Consider the following 12,102-nt stretch of genomic DNA (forward strand, 5'->3'; position numbering starts at 1 on the left):
GGCCTTTCCCTACATCTAGGTACGACGGAAAGCCGCAAGAATCTGGAACAAAAATTCATCTTTCAAATCGGCACCCTTAATCCTCACGGTATTAACGAACGCTTTTCATTTAACTAATATATTCCTATTTTTCACGTTGCCATGTTACCACCAATAGCGTAGCTCCTACTCTACTATAAAAACTACACGTAACCCATAATCCCTCGATTCGCTCTGACGAAGGGCTAACGCTCGAAACGTCAGCTTTTAGAATCTCTGTACGGTGGCCAATTTACATTATCAACTCCGTTGATAAAACCAAATTTTTGTATACTACTTCCCCACCGACGCAGCACCACAGTTTCTTTAGAAACTACCCCTTCATTCATTTGTCATTCAACCGCTGCGACCACTAACCTTGTTGTTCTAGTATTTTTTAATCCACAGATTTCTAACAGGAGACCCAAGACGACGATGCCAAGCTTGAAGAAACTCACCAAGGAGCTACGCCAGGAAATCGTAAGTTATCTTTTTCCTTTTCCCACACTTAGCAGTAACTTAGCTTTCCGTTTAGCCACTCTCATTTTCGCCAAAACTAGGTTTTGTAGTCACATCAACTTCATCGGCCGTTGCCTCAATTCTAAAGTCATTCCTAAAGGTTTTCGCTCGAACTTTCATCCGGCTACATTCTCTCACTCAAATCAGTATCTTCACCAAATTCGATGTGCGCAAAATTCTTTTTCACGTAATATTATGAGGATCACAATTAGAGCTATGTGCCAAAAACGAATCGCACTTGACAAACAAATTCTTCATTGTCGCTCCGAACTTTCCAAAATCTGTCCAGCAATTTTAGTACAATCGATTCGCGCTAAAATCCGACAACTTAATTCTGGACTGTTTGACCATTTACACCAAACCAAGACTCTAAAACTTCAACAATTAATAGGTCCGCAAATTACCGACGACACTACATTGCATAGCCATAATACCGTAATTACAATTCCAGAAAATCTTCCGCTTACTGACTCAGAGAAATCTGTTCTCAGTAAGGGCCTAAATTTTGTCCCTATTACCAAACGCACCAACGAATTTTCTATTAAGCAAGATGTCGAAAAATTCCTTCGCCGCGTTCAGTTAAAAGCCTTTTTTCACGACAAAGAGCATGATTCGGACACTTCTAATAAAGATATTTTTGAAACACTTCTAGTTCGCAAATCCAAATGGACTCCCCCAGAGGGACAATTTGCCTCTTTAGATTTTTTCACAAAAAAATGCCGTCACGACATTCACAAACTTAAATTCAATCGCAACACTAAATTTTCCAACCTTTCCTCGGAAGAGTGGGCGGCGCTTAAAAATCTTAGTAAACGCAACGACATAGTTGTCAAATCGGCCGACAAAGGCGGCGCGGTAGTTGTTTGGCGGTCCGACCTTTACCAAAAAGAAGCTTTGCGGCAACTTTCGGATACCTCGTTTTATGCCAAAATCCCTAAAGATCTCACTTCCAACAATCAAAAACTTGTCAAAGACACCATTCAAAATCTTATAGTTAATCAGGAATTACCGGACACTGCCACTAATCTCATCATCAACACCCCTAGAACTTCGTGCATTTACTTCTTGCCTAAAATTCACAAACCCAACAACCCAGGTCGCCCTATCGTTTCTGCCTGTAGTTGCCCCACCGAACTCATTTCTAGCTACTTAGACAGGATTATGACGCCTATCGTCAAATCTTTGCCATCATACATTAAAGACAGTACACACGCACTACAAATTTTCCGCGATTTCAATTTCTCCGGCCAAGACAAACTTATTTTCACCATGGACATTACATCTCTATACACAGTCATTCCTAATAGCGAAGGTCTTCAAGCACTTAAACACTTTTTCGATCAACGCACTGTCAAAGAACCTAGCTCGGAAACGCTCCTCCGCCTTGCCGAACTAGTTTTAACGCTTAATTGTTTTTCATTCGCCGGCAACTATTACAAACAAATTAATGGTGTAGCGATGGGCACAAGAATGGGACCTAGCTATGCCAATCTTTTTGTAGGATATGTTGAACACCTATTTTTTAGTCAGTACAACGGCCCCAAACCTGAACTCTACGGCCGTTACATCGACGACTGCATCGGCGCTATTTCATCCAGCAGAGAAGAACTCGATCAATTTATAACCTCCGTCAACTCTTTTCATCCGGCTCTTAAATATACCTGGGAAATTTCGGAAACTTCATTGGCTTTTCTAGATATCAACGTTTCTATTAGAGGCAACGTGCTATGTACTAGTGTGCACTACAAACCTACTGATTCACACAGTTATTTGTTGTATTCATCGTCACATCCATCACATGTCAAGAACTCCATCCCTTATTCTCAATTTCTTAGACTTCGACGTCTATGTAGTGATGACTCCGATTTTTCCAGCAAATCAGAGGAGATGTGCCAGTTCTTCGAAAAACGTGGCTATCCTGTCTCTGTGGTCAAAGCGGGCCATCATCGCGCCCAACAATTTGATCGACAGTCATCGCTACAAACGTCACAAAAAGATAAGAATGACAGAATTCCATTCACCCTCACTTTCCATCCTCATAATCACGCAGTCAAAAGCATCATTCTTAGTAATTTTAAATTACTCCAAAATGATCCCGAGACTGGTAGAATCTTTTCGCAACCTCCACTTATTTCATTCAAACGCGACAAAAACGTAGGCAACTTTTTAGTTAGAAGCGCGCTCAAAACTAACGAGCAACCCGGCACTTTCAAATGCGCGCGCTCACGATGCAAAACTTGTCTTTTCATTGTTAACACTAGCAAGATATCGGGACCTAAGCGATCTGTTAAGATCACCGATCGTTTCACATGTACCTCCGCAAATGTCATTTATTGCATAACCTGCACGTTATGCAATAAATTATACATTGGTGAGACAGGTAGACGACTAGGTGACCGATTCCGCGAACACCTTCGCGATGTTGAGAAGAATGACAAGGATGCATCCAAGCCAGTCGCTCGCCATTTCAATCTGCCTAACCACTCCAAAAAACACATGGCTATCTGCGGCCTTTCCCTACATCTAGGTACGACGGAAAGCCGCAAGAATCTGGAACAAAAATTCATCTTTCAAATCGGCACCCTTAATCCTCACGGTATTAACGAACGCTTTTCATTTAACTAATATATTCCTATTTTTCACGTTGCCATGTTACCACCAATAGCGTAGCTCCTACTCTACTATAAAAACTACACGTAACCCATAATCCCTCGATTCGCTCTGACGAAGGGCTAACGCTCGAAACGTCAGCTTTTAGAATCTCTGTACGGTGGCCAATTTACATTATCAACTCCGTTGATAAAACCAAATTTTTGTATATCAAAATTTCAATGTCGAGCGGCGATCAGACGTTTACAAAAAAATTGGATTTCGATAGTAGCTAAAGTTGCTTCTCCAGAGCAAACAAAAGAATACACCAAACACTACGTTTGCTTGATAAAAATGTCTCTTTTATTTCACCGCGGCTAAAAAGGAAAATATACTCGCTATTAAAGCGCTGTGCAGTGGTAAAAAATATCTTAACGACATCGACAATTTACCCGAAGTTGTTAAAATATATCGTAAGTCAAAACTGTCAACTTGCTGTTCAAAGTTGCGACTTTAGGAATCACGTTGTTTAACATTCGAAAGAAAAACGAAATCAAAGAAAATAAAATGCCTGCACATGTCAATAGAGTTTGATTTGATGATTTGAGGTCGATACGTAACATGAGAACTTAAATAACAACGCACCGGCTAATCGCTGAACATGTCTGGTTCCCATGGATAAAGGTTTCGCTTGTTTTCTTGCACGAAAAAATCTTCTTTCCGTTCAAATTGTCGCAAACTATTAGCATTTTTCGTTGATCCGGACCTTCACACGGGTGAAAACTTGAATAACGCGAGGATATCTTTGGTGGCGTCCAATCGATTTGACCACAACTTTTTGCCTCTCACGTCGAATTCAATATGTGTAGTACATAAAATACTGCCGTCAAACGTTTTGTCGATGGTCATCTGGCCACAAAATCAATTGCATGCTGATTCCTTTCTTTGCAATGTCGACAAGGCCTACATTGCCACCCATCCTCTAACACACATTTGGTGAACCTTCCAGATTCTGGCGGACACGTGGCCAGGGTGAATCATATGGCGCTTTAATGGTTCAAAATTCAACCTTGCGAATTTACCAAAACTTCTATACACCAAAGGTTTGAATTCATCCAATACTCGATTGGATTAATTGAAACCTGTAATTCATCAAAACGCTAACTTCATCGAAACTGTTAAATTCATCTAATACTCGATTGAATTTATCGAAACCGTCAAATTCATCTAAACGCTAAATTCATCAAACTGTTGAATTCATCGAAACGTTTAAAATTCAGCAAAATGCTGAATTCATCAAATCGTTGAATTCATCGAAGTGTTGAATTCATCGAAACCTTAACTTCAGCAAAATGCTGAATTCATCAAAACGTTGAATTAATCGAAACCAGTCTATCACGTCCACTCAAGTCTCACAAACCCTTGCAAGCAAACTTTCTCCTCAAAGATGGCGGACACGGTTGAATTCGAAGAACGACTGCGACATTCTTTGCTGGATCTTGGAAGGAGATTGCAGAATAGTGCAGATGAAGACACTGAAGACTTTATTATGTTTCGATTACGGCATATTAACCGTCATTTATTACATTCTGAACCATATACTGAAGCCGTGCGGTCTATTTCAGCTGTAATAGTTTAGTTAGAAAGTGAGGAAGAGAGTAGGGTTAATCACAACTTTCCTGGGTATTGCGTGGCTCCTCGTGGTTCCGTTGGAAGGCCAAAGTTTGATATTACAAAAAACACGAGAGCAGCTGGAATATATGATCAATTATGACATCTCTTTATCAAAGATAGCGGATGCCTTGGGGGTGTCAAAGAGCACAATAAAGCGACGTGTCCGAGAATACGGCATTTCGGTGCGATTACAAGAAGGGATTTTAAGCGACAATGAACTAGAGGCCTTGGTCAGTGACATCCAGAGGAAAATTTCTAACGCTGGTTACCGAAGAATCTACTCTCAGCTTAAATCCAGGTTTTTTAAAGTTACATAGGCACGAATAAGGAAAACCATGCATAGAACCGACCCAGAAGGCATTGCGATGAGATGGTTGTCAATCACTCCAAGGGCGGCCTATAGCGTCAGGGGTCCCCTATCGTTATGGCACATTGATGGAAACCATAAACTCATCAGGTAAAATTTGCTATTTTCAATATATTGACTAAATCAGTTTCCATTGCCATTTACATGAGTTGAAGGTCGTAAGTTCAGCAACAAGGTCATGAGATACTTGACAGATCGTAATTGAAACATATTATGCCTTTCGCTTTATTATTATGCAGAGATACCAACCTCTGGATATCTCAAAGCTGCAGATTTCTTCCTTTGAGCTCCCTCTGAGCACAGCCCCCTTGAAAATGCCTGTAATGTCAGCTGTTTCTGTTTCTGGGATAACTGGCACTGATGATTATGCTGTTTTTGACAATGACATAATCAAGTGGGTTTTTTCCAAAAATAACCCTCTTTTAGATGTATCATGTGGGGCCAAGCTCTGTATGATTGATTTACTTTTCCCTTTATATACAATTGACCTAATCAAACTAATGTATTTTGTGAAGGAAATGCTCATGGAATAATGATTATTTTAATTCACAGTTCATACTTTGGGGGTTTTGCACATCTCAAATACTACACCCCACATGATACATCTAAAAGAGGGTTATTTTTTTAAAAAACCTACTTGATTATGTCTTTATCAAAAACAGCATAATCATCAGTGCCAGTTATCCCAGAAACAGAAACAGCTGACATTACAGGCATTTTCAAGGGGGCTGTGCTCAGAGGGAGCTCAAAGGAAGAAATCTGCAGCTTTGAGATATCCAGAGGTTGGTATCTCTGCATAATAATAAAGCGAAAGGCATAATATGTTTCAATTACGATCTGTCAAGTATCTCATGACCTTGTTGCTGAACTTACGACCTTCAACTCATGTAAATGGCAATGGAAACTGATTTAGTCAATATATTGAAAATAGCAAATTTTACCTGATGAGTTTATGGTTTCCATCAATGTGCCATAACGATAGGGGACCCCTGACGCTATAGGCCGCCCTTGGAGTGATTGACAACCATCTCATCGCAATGCCTTCTGGGTCGGTTCTATGCATGGTTTTCCTTATTCGTGCCTATGTAACTTTAAAAAATCTGGATTTAAGCTGAGAGTAGATTCTTCGGTAACCAGCGTTAGAAATTTTCCTCTGGATGTCACTGACCAAGGCCTCTAGTTCATTGTCGCTTAAAATCCCTTCTTGTAATCGCACCGAAATGCCGTATTCTCGGACACGTCGCTTTATTGTGCTCTTTGACACCCCCAAGGCATCCGCTATCTTTGATAAAGAGATGTCATAATTGATCATATATTCCAGCTGCTCTCGTGTTTTTTGTAATATCAAACTTTGGCCTTCCAACGGAACCACGAGGAGCCACGCAATACCCAGGAAAGTTGTGATTAACCCTACTCTCTTCCTCACTTTCTAACTAAACTATTACAGCTGAAATAGACCGCACGGCTTCAGTATATGGTTCAGAATGTAATAAATGACGGTTAATATGCCGTAATCGAAACATAACAAAGTCTTCAGTGTCTTCATCTGCACTATTCTGCAATCTCCTTCCAAGATCCAGCAAAGAATGTCGCAGTCGTTCTTCGAATTCAACCGTGTCCGCCATCTTTGAGGAGAAAGTTTGCTTGCAAGGGTTTGTGAGACTTGAGTGGACGTGATAGACTGGTTTCGATTAATTCAACGTTTTGATGAATTCAGCATTTTGCTGAAGTTAAGGTTTCGATGAATTCAACGATTTGATGAATTCAGCATTTTGCTGAATTTTAAACGTTTCGATGAATTCAACAGTTTGATGAATTTAGCGTTTAGATGAATTTGACGGTTTCGATAAATTCAATCGAGTATTAGATGAATTTAACAGTTTCGATGAAGTTAGCGTTTTGATGAATTACAGGTTTCAATTAATCCAATCGAGTATTGGATGAATTCAAACCTTTGGTGTATAGAAGTTTTGGTAAATTCGCAAGGTTGAATTTTGAACCCATTAAAGCGCCGTAGAATCAGGGTCTTTTCTCAACGGCAATGGAGGCAGAGAAGAGAGACCCTGGGAACGAGGTTGAAAGAGCCGTTGGTGGAAATTTGGTTGATGTCCCATCACTTTAACGTTGTCCAAATCCATCTGATGGTGACATTCTTGGACACGGTTAGCACTTTTAGAGTTGGGATCAAACATCGACACAGCCTTTTTATGCTCTGAGACCCACTTTTTCAAAGTTCTCTCTATCTGGCCGTAGTATAAGAAATTACGTTGTTTGCGGTCAATTTTGTACACCACACCAGAAGATGGGTGGTCTGTTTTATCTTCTTTTTTTGGTAGAGGAAAAGGCTGTTGATGGTTTTTTGTAGTTTGTATGAAACGTGGACCTGTCGTTGTTTTATTAAGCGACTTATTCTTTCAGAAACACCCTGGATATATGAAAGCGTACTAACATCAATCGCTCTTATAACTGATGAAGGCTTAAAGAGTAAGCCAAAACCTCTTAAACAACAACAAGCTGTCACGAGTCAGTGACAAACACTAGCTTAAGGGGGCTCAAAATAGTTTCAACACTTCCAAGTAACGCTCTTATTGGAAGGATCAGCACTACAACGCTGTATCATGTATTAGACACAGATTATGTTGAACAAGATGAAGGGTTTTGTATTTAAACGTGGCAACGGGCAAACCCTGTAAAAACACCCTTTAGTTTGTCTTTAGTTGCTGATCTCAAAAACGAACTCGAATTTTTAATTTCTGAAAAATAATCAGGAGGGCAAGATGAAACTTTGCTCTAAGCGGATTCAAAGCCACCTTAATTCTGTGATTTTTTTTAGGTGGCTCTGATTTTGCAATACACTACCACTACTGCTATTACTACTACCACTACCATTACCACTACCACTGCCACTGCTACTACTACTACTACTACTACTACTACTACTACTACTACTACTACTACTACTACTACTACTACTACTACTACTACTACTACTGCTACAATTCGGGAAAGAAAACAAATATCGTAAAAGAGAAGGGCTTTCCAATCCGTTAACGAGTTGAACATTCATAGGTATTTTTGAAAGAGAATAATCATGATAAAAGAGACTGTCAACAATGAGCCGGAAGACCTCTCTTGACTAACTGACAAACTTTATCAATCACATAGGTAATGGCGAATCGAAAAAAACGCTATTGGTGTTTACTGTTCACATAATTTACTCTAGACCCCATTTAGAAATGACGGGCGTCTATAAACTGTTCTTATGTCATTGTTTTCATTGTGATAATTATGCGAACAGATCTTTTTGTGGCTTTATTTACTCTAAAAAATCTGGAAAAAAAACACTAGGCTATGCTAATAGCATAATGTGCTACTTTACAGGCTTGAACTTTTAATAATATACATGCAAAAATTTCACTGTGCCTATTTACTGACAGCACGTCAATAGGACGTTTTCAACCAATCTCTAGACACACCAATAACAATAGAGAAACGTACGACTTCTGGTGGACGAACAAAAAAAGCTAGTGAGAGATCTTTTGTTTTCGTCCACCAACATGGCGGCGATGATGTCATGTGAAAACTTCCTATTGATCCCAAACAGAGTGCAGAAAGTGAAAATAGTTCAGAGAGTTGAAGTTAGTCCAATAAAGGTAAAATTTTTGCATGTATATCATTAATAACTAATAGCATGATTTTTCTCGCGTAATTTGGAAATTAGCACTTAAAGATTTACTAGTGCCCATTTATTCCAAGTCCTATTACCATTCAGTTCAACAAACATAGAAGCCTCTCCTGTGATATTTTCTGTTTTAAAGCACGCAGGGAGCGGATATAAAGCACGAAAGAAGTGTAGGGGAAACACGAGACGCAGTCGAGTATTTTCCCTCCCGCTTTTTAAGTGCTTTACAACAGAACAGATCACAGGGGAGGTGGTGGACAAAACACTGACCCCCAGTCCAAGGACTACCCCGATAGACTACCCAAATAGACTACCCTATAACGGTACTATTTCGAATGAGTACTGTTGGTCTATATGTAAGTAGCGTCACAAATAGTGCTTACCTAAGCCTAAATACCCATTTTAAACGGCGTTGATCAAAGGTTAGCTTTCGACAATTGTTGTGATGGCCGATTACTTCAAGTAAGTGAAGTGAAACTGAATTTAGTTGCACGTGGCCCTGAGGACTAAAATAAACGAGGTATGTGCAATTCAAGTATATAATCAATTAGTCACTATAAAAAATACCATAATACTCTTTGTTTGTCCCTCCAAATTTTTTGCACAAGTATTGTTTCCATTTTCTATAGGGACTTACAGTGGTCCCAAGGAAAAGTAAAAAAAATACTTATACAAAATTTTGGAGAGACAAGCAAAGAGTATTATGGTATTTTTGATAGTGGCTAATTCAATTCTATCAGAAGTACTCATTAATAGTTAGTCCATTTTAGGGTAGTCCATTTGGGGAGTCCATCGGGGTAGTCCATCGGGGTAGTCCATGGACTGGGGGTCAGTGTTTTGTCCACCACACACAGGCGAGGCTTCTTTATTTGTTTTATGATAAATATCTTCCAAGCAAGAATGAGGTAAGAGAGCGGATCCCAATGCCCCATCATAGTTTTTTCAATTCTATTTTCATTACATACAACAGTTTCAGTTCCTCGGGACTCACAATGGTCGCCATGTACACGAAGACGCAGTATGAAAGGCGTGGTACCCGAGGCACACGGAGCTGATTTGCCAATCAACCGTGGACACACACTGAGCACTGTGATAATTGAACAATAGTAACGGGAATATGATAATTGTCGTTCCTTTTTTTTCTTTTTGACTGAAGCTGCTCTGTTAACCTCACTTACAAACTTTCTTCTTGGGACCTTCCGCTGTTTCCTGCGCGAGATCCATCATCACCTCCTGCGTGACTACCAGTGCCGACAAAAAGGTGCTTGGCTGCCCTGCGCATGTCTTTGCTCCTCCAAAAGTAAATCAGCGGGTTCACGGAGGAATTTATCAACAGGGCCGAAATCGCAAAATTTAACTCAGTTCTACTTTGATTGGTGCTTGTGAAACCAGTGATTATTTGAACTAGTACAGCTGGAACAAGGAAAACTAAAAGTGCCAGGAAGATGTAGATAATGGTGATGGCACAGCGCCTCTCTCTTTTGTACGCAATCATGGCGCTGTTTTCTTCCGCGTGTAAAGTGTGAACGTTGTTTCGTTTGATTTTAATAATTAAGGCTACGTGCACTAGAAGAAGATATAATACTAAAATCCCCGCAATAACTGAAGTTATTAACTGATTGGTTTTCTCATCGATACCCGAGTATCGCACGGCAATGAAAGTAATCCATATCACAAACAATATGACAAGGTTGCAGATGGTTTTTTCAGTGGTGACTCTGGCTCGGTAACGAAGTGGTTTGGACACAGCCATTGTGCGGTCAGTACTGACGTACGCCAGGCAGAAAAAAGAGCCCCCTACGCACAAGAACAGAAAGGCTTCGTACAAAGTGTGAATAACCTTTGATTGACATACCGTTGACGGGTAATGCAACATCAACCGCCACGAAATGAACAGAGGTTGTGTAACCAAGCCGACTAAGAAGTCTAAGAAGGCGAGGCTACACAGGAGAATGTTAGCTGGACTACGGAGTTGCAGAGTTTTGTAAACAGTTATTATCACGGCGAGATTTACGAGGACAGCAAAAATTGCAAACGGTATGTTTAAAGCGATAATAAAGATGTTAAGACCATAGTGGTAAGAGTCAGCGCTCAGTGTCTCAATATTGCAGCTAGTAGGACTTGAATGGTTTGTTGGTGAAACCACGGTTGAGTTGTCCATCAGTGTCTAAAAAAACAAAATGAAGTCATGGAATAAGTTCACCATCGAATTTGTTTCCGCTAAAAGTAATTCCCACACTTCCAATGTAGAATTTCCTTTCGTAAACGCTATAAAATGCAACCGGTTTGGTAACTCACACCCAAGGCCGGGAAATTTTGTTTAGAGAGTTTCTTCCCCTTTTTTATTTTATCCAAAAAAGGAAGTGTAGGGAAGATATCGTTGACTTCACCTATTGTCATTAATGTGCCAACCACAGCTACATTGCCTGTCGAAACAAAGGGTCTTTTGCTCGTGTGTTTGGCACATTTGAATAACAAAAGCACTGTTTGTAAACAAATATCTTCCCTATAAATAAATCCTTTGAGGCATCGAAAATACTACTACAATCTCGCATAAAAGGGAATGCAAAAAATTATGATAATTCCTTGATAACATAGCTTTGCTTTCGTTTTTCCGCTTGAAGCATTAATTATGAACAATAATTTTGGATACTGTAAAGATATAAATTTCATCACGGACATCTGCTGATATTTAACAATTAGACCCGTAGCCCTTGAGGGCGAAGGGTCTAATTGTTTTAGTATCACCCAACTAGTCGGGCAGAAAAGGCAATAATAAAGCTAGCAAATGCAAGTTAAAGAAATATTTATTTGGGAATAAAACGAAAGAAAAAGTCACGCTTTTCGCTACTCGAGGACTGATTAATAATAGTCCTCTAGTAGCGTAGCCAATCAAAATGCAGGATTTGCATTAGTCCACTAGTTGGGTGATACTAAACAGAAATAAAACTCATTAAAATGGTCACGAAAAGCACTTGAGGCAATTTACACCCCTGTGACACATGCCTTTGGTTAGAAAATCGGAACAATATAAGTGGGAAGGGGATGGCTGACCAATAATTAAAAAAATTGTATATTATACCGTACTAGTTTATCGTATCGTCGGTACAGTTTAAACAAATGTCGCAAATTTTTATATTTATTTTCTTCAACTGTAAAGCTTTTCCGGCGTCGGAAAAAAACTAAACTTTCCTCCGCACGACTGGAGTTGACAGTATTCAAAACGGCACATGCACTTGCGAAAACTAAACAT

The 12,102-nt window shown here is 39.7% G+C and overlaps 1 protein-coding gene across 6 annotated transcripts in view; it reads right to left on the reverse strand.

Annotated features, from left to right (window-relative positions):
- Positions 1-7,147: 7,147 nt before the first annotated feature.
- LOC138008919 (trace amine-associated receptor 7d-like) overlaps positions 7,148-12,102 on the reverse strand; it is a 20,422-nt gene continuing 15,467 nt past the window's right edge. For all 6 annotated transcript variants that reach the window (XM_068856223.1, XM_068856224.1, XM_068856221.1 and 3 more), the window contains one exon: positions 7,148-11,016. In XM_068856223.1, coding sequence (XP_068712324.1) covers positions 10,024-11,010 — 987 coding nt within the window. In that variant the 5' untranslated portion in view covers positions 11,011-11,016 and the 3' untranslated portion in view covers positions 7,148-10,023. The remainder of the gene's footprint in view (positions 11,017-12,102) is intronic.

The sequence above is a fragment of the Montipora foliosa genome, chromosome 6, assembly GCF_036669935.1.
Source record: "Montipora foliosa isolate CH-2021 chromosome 6, ASM3666993v2, whole genome shotgun sequence".
Lineage (NCBI taxonomy): Eukaryota > Metazoa > Cnidaria > Anthozoa > Scleractinia > Acroporidae > Montipora > Montipora foliosa.